General features: G+C 37.3%; 1 protein-coding gene across 1 annotated transcript in view; it reads right to left on the reverse strand.

Annotated features, from left to right (window-relative positions):
* ADGB (androglobin) overlaps nt 1–18,310 on the reverse strand; it is a gene marked incomplete at its 5' end in the record, with an annotated part of 122,874 nt that overhangs the window by 89,879 nt on the left and 14,685 nt on the right. Inside the window, 4 exons of the mRNA XM_081093567.1 lie at nt 2,119–2,253; nt 9,089–9,372; nt 11,358–11,444; nt 14,945–15,084. Of these exons, the coding sequence (XP_080949693.1) occupies nt 2,119–2,253; nt 9,089–9,372; nt 11,358–11,444; nt 14,945–15,084 (646 nt within the window). The remainder of the gene's footprint in view (nt 1–2,118; nt 2,254–9,088; nt 9,373–11,357; nt 11,445–14,944; nt 15,085–18,310) is intronic.

Below are 18,310 nucleotides of genomic sequence, written 5' to 3' on the forward strand. Positions count from 1 at the left end.
TCAGGGCTCATGCCCAGCTTGTGGGCTCAATCCCCAGTAGTGGGCATGCAGGAGGCAGCTGATCAACGACTCTCTTCATCATTCATGTTTCTCTCTCTCTCTCTCTCTCTCTCTCTCTCTCTCTCTCTCTCTCTCTCTCCCCCCCCCTTCCTCTCTGAAATCAATAAAAACTAAAGAAAAGGAATAAAAAATTATAAATAAATGAATCTGTCCAGGAAGAAGGAAAACATAAGTAACTTAGTTTGAAATGTTTAATGCTTTTAGACTCTGCTTCTGAACATCACTTATTTATTAACATGTTCCTTCACATCCCTGATATTTCTATATTTGATTGGGTGTCCTTTTGTTCTTTAAAGATTCTGGCCAAAATAATAGAATTTATTTTCCTTTATTATTTTTATTTTTAATTAAAAGTTTTGTGTTATTTCTTTACAAATTTGAGCAATTACATTTAACTGTGTTAGATGTGTTAATTGAGAATAGTATCTTTAGAGACACAAAATATAAATTAGACATGAACCAGAATCTTCCTTGAATGGATTAATTGTAAAATATAATAGTTATAAAAACATATTTTTACATGAAAAAATTAAACTTTGTATGATTTTCATGGAGCAGGGATCTGAACCTAGGCAGTTTTATCCACAGCCCAAATTCTAAACCATATTCTGTATCTTGAGATTAACCTTATCTCTTAATTTGGTACGGGGAAAAAGGCAATGTTAACTTTATTTTCCCAAAGAAAGAAACTCAGAGAAAGGTTTAGTCATTTTCACAGTGATGATGAATTATCAGTAACTTTGGGAATGTCATGCCATCTACTATCAAAAAGATTGCTTAAGGCATCAAAAGAAGAAAACAATTTTTAATACAGAATTTAAAATATGACTAGTGACTCTTTTCTCTAACAAACCACCAGACATGTTTCTGTAATTATAAAAAGTCATAATTATTAAAATGTCCTCACAAAACCATAATAATGTGTTAAAGAAGAAGACAAAATGAAAAGAAAAACTAGATGAAGCATAGTGCTGGAAGACAAGGGATGTGTTTCCAACCATGGAATGAACGGAAAGCTGAAAATTAGAACCCACATTCTGGAAGCACCAAGATAGATGACCCAATAGTAGAAATATAAAGTCTTAAAAAAAGACAATGTGTATAATATGCCCTGGCTAGTGTGTCTCAGTTGAGCATCTTCCCACACATGGAGAGGTCACTGGGTCAATTCCTCTCAGGGCACATGCCTGGGTTGGGAGCTCGGTCCCCAACAGGTGGTGTGCAGGAGGCAGCTGCTTGCTATTTCTCTCTCTCTCCCTCTCCCTCCTTCTCTAAAGTAAATAAAAACATTTTTTTAAAAAACAACAAAGATAATGGGTATATGTTATATAATCTTAAAATGTTATATATGCTACATATAATTTATACAGAAGACATATACTAATATATAATACATATGCTAATATTTATATACTTTGTATAATTGTATATTAATATATGTACCTTATATAGAATATAGAACATATTTTACTTATGTAGAGTGATATAAATTTTATAATCTGCTAATATATAATATATATGTTAGTATATGTCTTCCTTCTCCTGTGACTATTGTGCCATGAGAACTTGGACAGCCTTCACTATTGTCTCATATGTGGAACCTTACAGGCAACTTTACACACGCTTATTTAGATACTAGAGGCCAGGTGCACGAATTCGTGCACTTGGAGGGTCCCTCAGCCCAGCCTGTGCCTCTCGCAGTCCGGGAGTCTTTGGGGGATGTCTGACTGGGCCTTAGCCAATAGTTGGAAATCCTTAGCGCTGCTGTGGAGGCAGGAGAGGCTCCCGCCACCACAGCTGCACTCACCAGCCATAAGCCTGGCTTCTGGCTTGTAGGAGCACACTGACCAACAGGAGGCAGCTCCTGTGTTGAGCGTCTGCCCCCTGGTGGTCAGTGTGCGTCATAGCAACCAGTCATTCTGCCGTTTGGTCGATTTGCCTATTAGCCTTTTAGTATATAGGATGTCTATGCAGGAGATATGTTTCTATGCTCCACAGAGGTTCAACATTTCAGGAAACAGCTAAAGTAGTCCATAGTCTAGGAGACTGAGCGCTTACAGTCTGACAGAGACAGCAGAGAGTTCTGGACTTCTGATGAGGGTCTGGAACCATGAAACGACCATTTAAATTTTTCCTTTTCCCTTTCTCCATCTTTACTCCTCTTCTTCCCAATGTCTCTTATATCTGCTTTCTCTAACATATTAAAAAACATAATAAATCTTTTAATTATAAAACCTCAAAAACAATAGCCACAAATTCCCTCAAACACTATTCACCTCTAATTAGAAACATTAAAATAAAGCAAGACAATATTTTGAAAATCAATGTGTATTGTGAAAGACCTGCAGCACTATTTATTATTGCCTACACATCATTTTATGTTCAATGTAGGTGATAATTTGATATATGATTTTTGTATATAAAATTACAGACTATTTTTCTCATTTTAAAAGAAAAAATCAAAGTACAACAAATCATATTCTTAAAGTTGAGTTCTAAATGTAGAGACCTTTCAGATCTTTTTTATTTGGGGCCCTACATCTCAAGAAAATATAGCCTGCTGTCTCCAGAATATCTTCTGGTGAAAACTGAATGCCAAACCCAATACATTATGGCCAAAATGACTTTTTTTAATCACACCCTACACACAGAACTATATGCACCCTTTGAATTTTCATTCATAATTACATTTCTATAAAACACGTTCGCCTTCAACTAAAAAAAAAAAAATAAAAGCTAATGTACATATACGCAATGGAATACTACGGAATACTACTAAGCCATAAACAGGAATGAAATCTTACCTTTTTTGACAACTTAGATAGACCTAGAGGGTATTGTGCTATGTGAGATGAGTCAGAGAAAGACAAATACCATATGATTTAACTTATATGTGGAATATAAAGAAGAAAATAAACAAACAAAATAGAGACAGACTCAAAGATACAGAGAACAGATTGGCGTTGTCAGAGGGGAGAGGGGCTGACAGCTGGTGGAAAAGGTGAAGGGATTAAGCAGTACCAATCGGTAGTTACAGAATGGTCATGGAGATGTGGATTACAGCATGGGAATATAGTCAATAATATCGTGATGGCTGTGTATGGGGTCACGCGAGTGCCTGAAATATCGGGGGACCACTCTGTAAAGTACCTGATTTTTAACCTCTATGCTGTACATCTGCAACTAATACAGAATAATATTGAATGCAAACTGTAATTATTTTTTCTAATTTAAAAAGAAAAAATTTAGTATAAAGATTGAAAATTAAAAATCCAAGATTTTTTATTCCCTAATGAAGTCAATTCAATTCTGAAACAAAAAATCAGATTTCTGCCTTTTTATTCTTTCATCACCTGCTAAATTTGTAATCAGGTTATTTTTTTCACTTTGCATAAATAAAAACTGTGACATTAACAACCTGCACTATTCCTCACCCTAAAATGTACACCTGTCTTATATCTTAGCTTTTATAGTAGATTTAGCACCTATGCGAGATACAAATGTGAAGATAACTGATAACTTTAAGTGCAGGAGGAGACATATAACTAGGAAACTAAAGTATAAATACAAGTTATCAAATTTTACACCTTGGGTTTCTATAAATATTTGATTTCACTCAATAAAATTAATTTTAGGTAGAAATATATAATTTCATGTATGATTTTAAAATAGGACTTTATTTTTTTTTATTTATTTATTTTTTAATATTTTTTATTGATTAAGATATTACATATGTGTACCCTCTACCCCCCCCTCTCCCCGCTCACCCCCTCACCCCCCCGTTGTCCGTGTCCATTGGTTAGGCCTATATGCTTGCATATAAGTCCTTTGGTTGATCTTTCCCCCTTGCCCCCACCCTCCCCTACCTTCCCTCCAAGGCCCGACAGTCCAATCAATGCCTCTCCGTCTCTGGATCAGTCCTTGTTCATCAGTTTATGTTGTTCATTATATTCCACAAATAAGTGAGATCTTGTGGTATTTATCCGCTCTCCAGTTCCATCCACGCTGTGGCAAATGGTAAGAGTTCCTTTTTCTTCTTCCTCTTCTTAAAGAATACCTTTCAGCATTTCATATAATGCTGGTTTGGTGGTGATGAACTCCTTTAGCTTTTTCTTATCCGTGAAGCTCTTTATCTGACCTTCCATTCTGAATGATAGCTTTGCTGGATAAAGTAATCTTGGTTGCAGGTTCTTGCTATTCATCTCTTTGAATATTTCTTGCCACTCTCTTCTGGCCTGCATGGTTTCTGTTGAGAAATCAGCTGACAGTCGGATGGGTACTCCCTTGTAGGTAACTGACTGTCTTTCTCTTGCTGCTTTTAAGATTCTCTCTTTATCTTTTGCTCTTGGCATTTTAATTATGATGTGTCTTGGTGTGGTCCTCTTTGGATTCCTTTTGTTTGGGGTTCTCTGCGCTTCCTGGACTTGTAAGTCCATTTCTTTCACCAGGTGGGGGAAGTTTTCTGTCATTATTTCTTCAAAAAGGTTTTCAATATCTTGCCCTCTCTCTCCTTCTGGTACCCCTATAATTCTGATGTTGGTACGCTTGAAGTTGTCCCAGAGGTTCCTTACACTATCTTCATATTTTTTGAATCTCTTTTCTTTTTTCTTTTTCGGTTGGGTATTTTTTGTTTCTTTGCATTTCAAATCTTTGACTTGATTCTTGGGATCCTCTTGTCTGCTGTTGGATCTCTGTAAAGTATTCTTTATTTCAGTCAGTGTATGCATAATTTCTAATTGGTCCTTTTTCATGACCTCCATGGTCTCACCATACTCCTTGAGGGATTCATTAAATTTATCGGCGGTTTCCATAAAATTCTTGACAAACCTTATAAACGTGGCCTTGAACTCTATATCCAGTCGTCTGGCCTCCTCCGTTTCTGCCAATTGTGACCTGTTTCTTTGTCTCCGCATTTTGGCTGCTTCCCTGTGTTGATAGAGTGGCCTGCGCGCCAGGTGTCCTGTAGGGCCCAGTGGCTCAGCCTCCCCAGTTACCTGGGGTGGACACTCTTGGTACACTCTTGGTGCCTCGCTAGTTGTAGGATCACTGGGAGGAATTGACCTCCAGGCCAATTGGCTGTGGGAAGCAGCTGTGTCTGAAGTGGGAGAATGGACCCCCTCTGACCACTGGGTACAGTGGCTCCTGGATCTAAGGAGGTGCTAATTCAGCCCCTGCCTGAGGCCACACAGCAGGAACTACGAAGAGGCTCAGCTGTGAAGCAATGCAAGCCGCTGCGGGGCCTTGGGCCTTCTCTTGGAAGTTCCGGGTCTGGCTGGCCAGGCTGCAGTTAGGTAATTATCAGGTTGCAAAGTTCTGGGGCATTCACATACAAAAGCCTCTGCCGCAGCCCGGGTGGGGCGGGGTCTCAGGGAGTCAAAAGGGCGGGGAAAGAAGCTATGGCTGATTCTCCACGCCCGGAGTCGCGCGTCTCAGTGTCCCGGCAATGGCTGCAAGCACCTCCGAGGGAAATCTGCCCCCAAGTTCGCCCGCTGCCGCCTGAGAGAGCAGCCTCTGCCTGTATGAGTCCTGGGTCCCCAGAGACTTCCCAGAACCGGAGATCAGAGCAGTCGGGAGCTTGTGATTCAAAAAGACAGCCGCGTCCTCAGGTGCCACCCCCTTTCCGCTCGCGCGAGCCGCCGCGTACCTCTGCACTCAGCCTCCGCAGCTCCTCTGGCTCTCAGCGTGCTTTTCTTTTCTTCTAGTTGTAGAAATTACACTCAGCCAGCCTTCCTGTTGTTTTGGACGATGTTTGCTCCGTCCTTTGGGCTAATTTTCAATTGTTGTGTGGGGCGACTATTTCCCGGTGTTTATCTATGCCGCCATCTTAGTTTTCTCCCTAAAATAGGACTTTAAAGCCTTCAAACTCCTATTCAGAATTCAGAAAATATAATTTATAATAAAACTTACAAATAGAAAAAATCACTCTTTCACATAGCAATTTGGATAATATACAACAGTGTTTACCCAAATGTGTTGCTCCTCTGCCATTTCATGCCATCCATCTAGCAAATATCACCTTAGGTAAAGTTACCAGCTGAGTCCTACTGGAAATAACCTTTCCCTAGCTCTGCAAACCTCTGCTACATCTAATTTAAATCACCATGAGAACCTTCATCTTCCACCTCCACCTCACTCCCGGCTCATCGATAAGCTACTTATATAGAGAGAAAAATAGAAGCCTTTAGTCAGAAACACTCAGCTTCTCCCTATGTCACCCATTCACCCACCAACATTTGCGCCTGTCCTCTCCCGTGGCATGCACCCACCTGGTAGAATGGAGGAGCGCCTGCTCGCTCCCCTGGATGGGTCCAACCTCTCCCACCTGGACTCCTGTCCTCCTTTTCCTGCCTTCTCAGGAAACATTCACTATTGCTGTAATCTCAGCTGGATTCTTTCATGTCTTCACTTAAAAATACTTAGTTCTCCTTTAATAGTTTAAAACATAAGTATCCCATGTAGGTCCACATATTCCCTGTCTGGTTCCTCTTTGTAGCTTTCCTGTTCACAAACTTCTAACAGGGTTGCTTGGACATTATTTTACTTTGCACTTACTTCTTAACGCTCTCAATATGCCTTCCACTCCCATCCTCCACCAGTGCCCAACGACCTTCACATCACAACATTCAACAGGGGAATCTAAGTTCCCACCGTATTTCAACTCTCTCTATTGGACACAGACTATCTTTCTGATTCTTGAAACTCCCTTCTTTGACTTCAGTAGCATCATGCTCTGCTGGTTTCCCTCCTGCTTCTCTGGCCATCCTCTAGCCTCCTTTGCCAGATCATCATTGTGTTTCTGGCTCTCAGATGCTTCGTTTCTTTAAAGCTCAGTCTCAGGCAGCCACGTCTTCTTATTCTATGCCGTCTTCTTGAGACTACCATTCGTAGTTTAACTTAGTATGCATTTGTCAATGACTCCAAAACGTGTATTACCACCCCGGAACTCATAGCATATCTCAAATTTAATATGTTCAAAATCGTTTTATGATCTCTCCTCATAAAGCCATTCGTTTTTCAGTATCCACCATCATCTCCACTTCAGCCACCATGTTTTTTACTTTTTAAATATCTCTCAAATTATTCACCTTATTCACTGTTACTACCCTACTACCCACTCCCAGTTACCATTGTCCCTAACATGAGCTGGTACAAGAGTCTCCAAACCGTTTTTTTATATACACTCATGTCTCCAAACCGCAAGGTCCCGACCTCGCCCTGAGGTCTTTTCTTTTCAAAAAACCATAATATTGTTTTTAAAATGTGATTTAGATCATGCAGATTCTAGTCTGTTCTTCATTAGCTGTCAGTTTTTCTTATGATAAAGATCAATAATCTTAACATGACCTAGAAGATTTTATTTTCTTTTATATATATATATATATTATTGATTTTTTACAGAGAGGAAGGGAGAGGGATAGAGAGAGTTAGAAACATCGATGAGAGAGAAACATCGATCAGCTGCCTCCTGCACACCTCCTACTGGAGATGTGCCCACAACCAAGGTATATGCTCTTGACCAGAATCGAACCTGGGACCTTTCAGTCCTCAGGCCGAGGCTCTATCCACTGAACCAAACTGGTTACGGCAACCTAGAAGATTTTATGTGATCATTCTCCTACCTCCATTTCCAGGTTTTCTCAAACCATCCTTTAATCCTCACATCCTTTCCTCTTTTAGCTAAATATAGCTTCTGCCAGGTCTTCCAAACTGTCATTCCTCCTTCTGTCTCATAGCCTTTACTAGTATAGCTGCTATTTCCTCTACTTAGAATGCTCTTTCTTCCACAGCCCCCATCTTCTTCTTGATATTCCTCTCATCTTTGCAAAATCAGCTCAAAATTCCTTAGGAAATTCTTTCCCTACACCATAGACTAGGTCCCTTATATGAACTCCCATAGTTTCCTTCATTTCCATTTAAGGCTTATTTGTTAATAGGTGGTTATGATTTTTAAGTGAATATTAGTCTCTATCCCTAGACAATAAGATTCAGGAAGTACCTTTCTTATCTGATTTTGTTCAACAAGTTATCACTAATCCCTGGAACATTTATTGGAATTATACTCAGTAAACTGTATATTGGATAAATGGGTGGCTGGATGAATGGGTGGATAGATAAATGCTAATTTGTGATATGTGAGAAAGGGCTTGTCAGTTGAAATTAATTGGGGATATATTAGATAAAACAAATTTTATCAGGCTTTTTTTTTTTTTTTGCTTTCTTTCATACTAGTGCATATTAGGTCATTTCAAAAAGGGCCTATGATAGGCAGATATCACTCACACACTTGGTCTTGGTATATTTTTGAGGAACATTTACAGTAATAATTTCTATGCATTGTACTGTAGATAAGACCCTGATAAGAAATAATTGGATAAAATGTCAATATTTTCTAAAACATAAATATTTGAAAGATCAAAATATAAAGACAGCTGAGTATTTTCTAGAATATTTAACCATCATTATTGCTTATTTACATAGCTATATAAAATATTTTGGAAATAAAAAATTACTCAGTACCTTTCCTGCCTTAAGAGAATAAATAATCCTACACTTGTAAAAAAAATAAACAACTAGAATTTTTTCTTCTTAAATTTGAACTTCCACTTTACAATAATAATCAATGAATCATCATCTAATCCCTGGTCATTTCACATTTCCTGAAAAAATAAACAGGACCACTTTGTCCCTTGCTATTTTGGTTCATTGTACCCTACATATAACATATAAGAAAGATGTATTTGATGAAACTTGAAAACTTAATGTCTCTTCCTATATTAATACTATGTTAATTTAGTATCATCAAATGGTATAATTTCCTTTGATTTCTAAAGAGAGTAAAATATGAAACAATAGTTAACATGTAGCAAATACCCTTAGAAGTTCTGAAATCCTATCTAGGAAGGATCTTAATTATTTCCACAACTTTTAATACATGATAATAACAATGAAGAACCATTAAATTCAGCAGTTTATAAAGCATTTATATACAATATCCATATTAAATAATGTATGATATATAATGTCTTACCCTTTGGAACTTTGTCACTTTTTTCAAGTGTTTTTAGTGTTGTAACTGAAGGTTCAGGTTTGAATTCTTTTCCATCTTTCATTTCTTTGCCTTCTTTCACTTCTTTGCCATCTTTCACTTCTTTGCCATCTTTCACTTCTTTCCCATAATTCACTTCTTTTCCTGCATCTTTTAATTTGCTATCTACCTCTGTTATTTTGCTCTCAGAGTTGGATTCATCTGTCAGCTTAAATTCAGGCAATATTTCTTTCAAGAGCTCCCAGACTTTGTCCATATATCGTGGGCTTTGATAAAACACATCAACACTAATTTTCAAATTAAGATTTAAACTCCACATCAAGAAATTACTGACAGAAAAAAAAATCAACTTACTATTTTAAAAGACTAATTTCAATAGTTAATTTCAAATATTAGTTTAAAACACCATTATATATTCACTGATTAAACAAATTTTAATTGAGTGCCTATGATGTGCTGGGTTTTGCTGATGGAAAGAGACCAAACAAGGAATTCTGGTTCAGAATGGAGACATAGGAGGACCCAGAATTCATCCATTCCCATGACTATCCTGAATCTACAGGTAGATATAAAACAGTTACCTCTAGGGGGTAGGGGCGGGGGAGGAAAGTAACTGAGTGGCTCCTACACAGCTGGTGAATGAGAATGAACCCACATTGATGCAAGTAGGAGAGACTGAGACACAATATCGCCATAAACCCAGCATGGTGACCCACAACTGGAGGGAACTCACAACCCTGAGTTTACCCCTGAGGTGCAAAGGGTTTGAAACTCACATCTGGCACCCAAACTTTTAAGACCTTCACCTAATAAATGATCCCACAAAACATCTAGCTTTGAAAGCCCATGGGGATTGCATCCAAAGACCCATCCATGAGGCCATTGTAACCTCAGAAATGGTTCTTAAAAAGCTCCCGCAGACTTGCCCACCCCAAGCCCAGTGCAGAGGCAGCAAACTTTCTATGAAAGAGGCTTACTTGCTTATTTTAATGCATTGACCTGAGGGGCAGGATAATTAAACACACATCTAAGGGCCAACTGTAATTCTCTCCACAGACTGGAGGGCAGGCGTTATCTTTATGAGCCCTTTGTCATGCATCATCCATTTATGATAAATATTCTCAACTACTTGAGTAGAGAAAGAGCATATCTCAATGTAAAGACCATATATGACAAGCTAACATTCTATTTAGTGCTGACACATAGATCAATGAAAAAGAATAGAAAGCCCAGAAATAAACTCACACATATACAGTCAATTGATTCATGACAAAAATAAAAGCCAAGAATATACAATGTGGAAAGTATAGTCTCTCCAATAAATGGTGCTGGAAAAACTGAACCACCACATACAAAAGAATGAAATTAGGCCATTTATCTTACACCATACATAGAAATCAAGTCAAATTGGATTAAAGACTTGAATATAAGACCTAAAACCCATAAAATTTCCATAGAAAATATAGGTGGTGAGACCTTTGACATTGGTCTTGACAATGAGGTTTTGGATTTGACACCAAGGCAACAAAAGCAAAAATAAAGGAAAGTTACATGAAACTAAATGGCTTCTGCACAGCAAAGGAAACCAGCAACAAAATGGAAAGGCAACCTATAGAATGGGAGAAAATATTTGCAAATCATTTATCTAATATTCAAGTTATGAGGGCTGTCTTCAATCCCCTCTAAGCTGGACCCTGAGGAGTGGTAACATCAGTCAAAGATCAATCAATGATGATGAAAATTGATAACTGTATGTGGCTTTGATCTTCTTGTAAAAATCAACATCTGAATTGATGATATGCTCAAAAATACTTAGATTCCAATTTTATCACCTCCAGGAACAATATGAACAGCTTTGGTCAAACAATCTGAGTTTTAGTTTCCTCACTTATAATGATATATACCTGGTGATGGGGTTATATGGGTGATTAAATAAGATAATCTTCTCAGGACTATGGTTTTTAATTAGAAATAATATATCAAAGTGCATAATGTCTAATAACATTATTTTAATATTTTTAATTCAGATATTATAGGACTAAATTTACAATATATATATAAGGAAACAGAATTTATCTTGAAATTCTCAAAGAATTTTATATAAAACTATAAAATGTTGTTCTCCCCAACATTTTTATAAAATGTAACTTTTCTTGAAATTTCCTTTAAAAGTACAAATGTTTTGGCTAAAGAAACTTTACAAGGGGAGAAAGAAAAAAAAATGCACAAGAAAGTTAATAGTCAAACCTACTGGAGAGGAATGACTTCCGGTAACCATCCTGTAAGTGCATGAATAATGGTGGACTCTCCCAGCTCTCTCTTCTCTGCTATATGGATGCTAAAGAAGCAAATGCACAGTAGTATAGTTAATAAAATTTGAAAACACAGAGAGGTATATAAGAAGTAGGAATCTCTATTAATTAGTGATATAATAATGAATGCAAGGGTCATACTGGTTAAACATTATAGCACAAGAAAATATTATTCCAACAGTCAGATTACTTGTTTTGGTAAAGCACTTAAGTAGATCCAATGATAAAATGTCATATCTATTTACAAAACATGATTACAAGCTTTATTTTTAAAAGGCATAAATTAAGACTATTGTCATATACATAAAACATATTCATACATGTGATATATGTTAAAATATATACAGATAATATATTATTTTATATATTTAATATATTATCATGTTCTTTTAAAAATAGAACAGTGACTTTATGTTTCTGGTTTTAGTACTTATTCTAAGATGCCTATGAAGCTGTGTATTGTCAGTCTCATATATGGCAGGTCAAGATGGGCATCAGACATCCTTAATTAAATTATTAGATAATTTCAGAGAAACCACATACAGCTCTTCTATCCTATACAAACCAGTGGATTTGCCACCATAGGATAAAATCAAATGACATTGTGATTGACCAAATGTCACTCTTCTCATTTTAGTTTTTTGTTTTTTGGGTTTTTGTTGTTGTTGTTGTTGTTTTCTAACTAGATTAGTCCATTTACACCAACAGGTAAATCCCTCTTCTGCCCAGGAATCATAGCTTTAGTTGACCATATGGTGATGATAGATGGATTGATGTGTCTACATATCTCAAAGATAACAAGTATCTATTGAGATAATTCATAGTTTAGTCTAAATTCTTCTTTGGATAATCATATTTAAGAATTGACTGTAAAAGCCTCATAGAAATAATGTTTTTTTCCTTTACATATCTCACAGTGATATTGAAACTACTACTAAATATTAATTTTTAATGTAGAAAGCTAAAACTTATATGACAATAAATATAATCTGAGAAAAATGTGTAGACAAATATAAGTTGCACCATTATATTTGGAAGCCTAAGAAATGTCTTATGTTTAGTCTGATCCTTTATTTCCAAGCTGGATTTATTTATTATTTAAAAATGACAAAAATTCTATCACTCAAGTTGCTAGAAAATTCTATTGAACTACAGCTTTAAGAAAGACAAAATGCTACTCCATTTATTCAGGTCATGCCTTTAATGCTTCACTGGCCTTGCAGCTTTAATTCTCAGAACTTCAGGTGAGGTTTGACAATTAGGAACATTAGGAACATGATTTTCTTTCAAAATAAACAAACATAGCCCTAGCCTGTTTGGCTCAGTGGTTAGAGCATTGGCTTGTAGACCAAAGGGTCCCGGGTTTGATAGCTCGGTTACAAGGTCCTCCCGGCCCAGGCCCTGGTCTGGGCTCGTGAAGGAGGCAACTAATTGATGTGTTTCTCTCACAACGATGTTTCTCTCTGTCTTTCCCTCTCTCTTCTACTTTCCCTAAAAATCAATGGAAAAAAATATCCTGTGGTGAGGATTAATAAATAAACATAAATAAACAAATACGCAAATAAGTAAATAAATAAATAAAATAAACACAGTTGTCACCAGTGTGAATACTTAGTAGTGTTCAGCTACCTAGAAAGATATAGGATGAGTATTTATTTTACAGAAAGAAAATTTTTTGAACTTAGAGTTACTTTTAAATTATTTTTTTGTTTGTTAATCCTCACCCAAGGATATTTTTCCATTGATGATTGATTTTTAAAGAGAGTGGAAGGGAGAGAGACTAAGAGAGAGAAACATCGATGTGAGAGAGACACATCAATTGATTGCCTCCCACATGCACCCAGAACTGGGGCTGGGGATTAAGCCTGCAACCTAGGTACATGCTCTTGACCAGAATCAAACCTGGGACCCTTGGGTCCATGAGCTGAGCTGACACTCTATCCACTGAGCCAAACTGACTAGGGCCTTAGAGTCATTTTTATAGAAAATAAAACATAAATTAAGATTTACACCCTAGCCGGTTTGGCACACTGGATAGAGCGTTGGCCTGGGGACTGAAGGGTACCAGGTATGATTCTGGTCAAGGGCGTGTGCCTTGGTTGTGGGCACATACCCAGGTGTGCAGGAGGCAGCTGATCGATGCTTCTCTCTCATCGATGTTTCTAACTCTCTATCCCTCTCCCTTTCTCTCTGTAAATAAATCAATAAAATATTTTTTAAAAAAGATTTACTACTAATTAATAAATAGATTGACACTGGTCTCTCTCTTGCTCTGAATGACAGACGAGAAAACTTGAGGGAATCTCATACTTTAGAGAAATTAGTAGCATCACCATATTTTTTTAATTTTAGGGTTAGTTTTATGAAAACTAGATTATAAAAACCTGTAAATCCATGCAAACTCTCACACATGAACTGCAGTGTGTCTAAGTACACCAAAAAAATTATGGGATAAGTCTGTTCTTTTAAATTACTGAAATGAAGCACTGGAAGCTGGGTGAAACAAATTCCCAATAGGAAATGGAGGGTTGTTAAGAGAAAGGGGGGATGAAGAGGCTGGCAGGAGGAGTGGTTTTGTTGTTTAGCCTTGGGGGAGAAAAAGGAAGCTGAGCTCAAGAAAATCCAGGAAGAGCAGACCTGCCTTCTAACTGATCTTGCTGTGTTTACAGAAAGGGAGAAGGCTGGGCTTTGAGCAAATGGCAGATGCTATCTGTTAAAGCCTGTAGTGTGTTCTGTTGAAGTCTGAGATATTAGGACACATTGTGAGGAGATGGGGGTGTCAAATTCAAGCTGGTGCAGTAGAAGTGAGCATTCTCCCACCAAGCAAAGGCACAAAGTAACCATGCATTGGCAACTCAAGCATCTAAGCTTGTGTGCGTCACTAGGGCCGAGATGGAATGATGACAGGTCTCTGCACGCAGAATCTGAGAGAATAAACAGAAATGCCTCATCTATGCTAGTGCACAAGCATGCAGGATGCAAGCAGATTTCATAAGGATATCGAAGAAATATGAATAGTTAACACCATGAATGTATTAAAAGGGACCAATGTTATCAACAGCATGAGGAGCATCTTGGCATCCTTCAAAACAGTTCAGGGTTTTCAAAATTAGCACATTATTGTTGCATAGACAGAATTAACTCTTTAATTGGATCCCAGCATATTATTCAGTATTTGGATGAGCCAGTATTGTCCTCTACAAAACAACTTCTTTCTCTCCTTAAGCTGAAGCATTTATTTCTGTGATTGACTTTCCATTCATAGAGAGCATTGAGTATAGAATAGTTTTCTTGAATACTTTTACTGGGGGGAATTTTATTTGATTGCTGGCTAACCCAATAATTCAAATTAATGACTTTGGCCTATACATTTTTACATAAGAAAATTTACACTGTTTGAAAAGAAAGTTTTTAAAAATTAATCAAAAAAATAAAGCTGTGGAATACAGATGTGGTACTGTTGTTTTTACTGTGGTTTGCCTTTTTGTTTTTATACAAGTGAGTGATAATTCCACTTTCTACATACTCAACATTTGCCAGCTTAATGATAGCTTTAGACAAAAGCATGGGCCAGAGTTCAAGTTCACAAGTTGTAGCTGGAAGCAATAGATTGTTATCTTCATCAAAAGGCATAAAGTCATCAACGGTTATCTTTCTCCAGCAACCCTAAAAATGAGAAGAAAGAAATATACCATCCATGATTTATGTTCTTTTCACTCATACATCATTATAAAGGGGGCGGGGCGGGGGGGGGGCAAAAATAGGTTTGTAATTGTATGTGATACAGAGTTTATTCTTGGATTATTATTCATTAATTATTGTATTATTTTTCAAACAAACAACTGTAAACCTACTTTGCCCCACCTTGTATACTACTGACATTATTATTTACTGTTTTATATTTTTTGTTTTATAATTTTATTTTAACTTCTTACATATAAATAGAGACATACTAGTCTTTAATACTACTCTGGCTGAGGGTTTGGGCTTATTATTTTCCTTAATGTAATTACAGTGCATTCAAATAAGGAAAAAGATAAGCATCTGTCTTTATTTATGAGGTCTGGTAAGCATATCCTTGGATGTCCCATCCTACATAATGCAGTAAATTAAAGTGTTTCAAATAACAGAATCAAAACATATATAACCATGAATGAATTTGAGCATAATTAAATAATTTAATATAGTCATAATAAAAATTATCTAAATGTAACTTTAGCAATTATTATTTATTAAGCTCAGTGATCTTATGCTTCCAATGATCATATTACTCCCACTTGTAATTAAAGACCTAATTTTTAACATGAAGTTAATTAATACCTTATTTAATATAATCATTATACATTCACCTATATGCATATTCCTTCATAATTAAAAGTTTGAAGCAATGATAGCATTAATGATTATGAACTCCAAGTTTTTTGTTAGTGTTGGTTTTACATATAGAATTTATTATAGAATTCTTCCTTTACCCAATGACTATTTTCAGCAGTGATATAAGCATTGTGAATCCAAAGACTGACATAACACATGGCCAATACCACTGAATTCTTATAGTTTAGCAAGGAAAGAAGTATATGCAAACAATATGAAATTCCATATGTTCAAAGTGCTCTAGGACCAGAAAAGAAAGTATAACTAATTTTGCTAATGTCTTCACAGAAAGGAGGCATTTGAAATTAAAAGTCAAGAAACAGTATATTTTACCCAGGTAGATAGGAGTAATAGAGTAAAAAAAATGCTTTCTTTGTATGACACTTGTAACTCTAAACTTATATTGGCTAGTTTAATGGTTATATATCTTTTTCTTTCTTTTTTAATAGATGATAAATCAAAATGGAATCCTACAAAATGTTCAAGAAACTCACAGAAGGACAGAAAAAGGGAGACAAATCCCTCCCCCTCAAAAATTAACAGACTTAGAACTAAAAGATGGAACGGACATCACCCAGAACAACAGGAAGGCTGGCTGAGGGGAAATTCTACAACTAGAAGGAAAGAGAAAAGCATACCGAGACTCAGAGGAGACGCAGTGCAGAAAATACAATGGTGCGGAGGTGCGTGCGGAGCGGGCTGGTGGCTGAGGGCGCGGTTGTCTGTTTCAATCGGGAGGGAGTCTCAGGCTCTGAACTCCAGTTCCGGGCAAGTCTCTGGGGACCCAGACTCAAACGGGAGAAGCGGGACTGTCTGGCATCAGTCGGAACTCGAGGGCAGCTTTCTCTCCGAGGTTTGCAGTGGTTGCTGGGACTCTGAGAGGCAGGGACTCTGAGAGGCAGAGCCTCTGGGGACAGGACTGAGAGCAGCCATAACTGCTCCCTCCACCAGCCCTGTGGATCCCCTGGGACCCGCCCTGCCCAAGCCTTACACAGAGGCATTTGCAGGATAGCCTCAGGCAAAGGCTAGATTAGCACCTCCCTAGAGGACAGAAGTTCTCCCATTGCAGACACAGCTGATTCTCACAGCCAGTTGGCCTGGAGGTCAAATCCCCCCCAGTATTACCTACAACAATCAAGGTTTAACTACAACAAGACAGCGCACAAAGACCACAAGGGGGTGTACCAAGAAAGCATAAAAAATGCAGAGACAAAGAAAGAGGACACAAATGACAGAAATGGAGGATATAGAGTTCAAAACCACACTTTTAAGGTCTCTCAAGAACTGTCTAGAAGCCGCCGATAAACTTAGTAAGACCCTCGAAAAGACTGGTGAGACCGCCGATAAATATAGTGAGATCCTCAAGAAATCTAATGAGACCCTCGATGTTGTGATAAAGAACCAACTAGAAATTAAGCATACACTGACTGAAATAAAGAGTATTATACAGACTCCCAACAGCAGACCAGAGGAGTGCAAGTATCAAGTCAAAGATTTGAAATACGAAGAAGCAAAAAACACTCAACTGGAAAAGCAAAATGAAAAAAGAATCCGAAAATACGAAGATAATGTAAGGAGCCTCTGGGACAGCTTCAAGCGTACCAACATCAGAATTATAGGGGTGCCAGAAGATGAGAGAGACCAAGATATTGAAAACCTATTTGAAGAAATAATGACAGAAAACTTTCCCTACCTGGTGAAAGAAATAGACCTACAAGTCCAGGAAGCGCAGAGAACCCCAAACAAAAGGGATCCAAAGAGGACCACACCAAGACACATCATAATTAAAATGCCAAGAGCAAAAGACAAAGAGAGAATCTTAAAAGCAGCAAGAGAAAGAAACTCAGTTACCTACAAGGGAATACCCATATGACTGTCAGCTGATTTCTCAACAGAAACTTTGCAGGCCAGAAGGGAGTGGCAAGAAATGTTCAAAGTGATGAATACCAAGAACCTACAACCAAGATTACTTTATCCAGCAAAACTATGATTCAGAATTGAAGGTCAGATAAAGAGCTTCACAGATAAGGAAAAGCTAAAGGAGTTCATCACCACCAAACCAGTATTATATGAAATGCTGAAAGGTATCCTTTAAGAAAAGGAAGAAGAAGAAATAGGTAAAGATACAAATTATGAATAACAAATATGCATCTATCAACAAGTGAATCTAAGAATGAAGTGAATAAATAATCTGATGAACAGAATGAACTGGTGATTATAATAGAATCAGGGACATAGAAAGGGAATGGACTGACTATTCTTGGGGGGGAAAGGGGTGTGGGAGATGCGGGAAGAGACTGGACAAAAATCGTGCACCTATGGATGAGGACAGTGGGTGGGGAGTGAGGGCGGAGGGTGGGGTGGGAACTGGGAGGAGGGGAGTTATGGGGGGGGGAAGAGGAACAAATGTAATAATCTGAACAATAAAGATTTAATTTAAAAAAAACCAAAAAAATAAAAATAAATAAATAAATAAAAATTAACAGACTTAAATTCCAATTTTATGAAATATAAAGTA

The sequence above is a fragment of the Myotis nattereri genome (genome assembly GCF_964212035.1).
Source record: "Myotis nattereri genome assembly, chromosome: 6".
Classification (NCBI taxonomy): domain Eukaryota; kingdom Metazoa; phylum Chordata; class Mammalia; order Chiroptera; family Vespertilionidae; genus Myotis; species Myotis nattereri.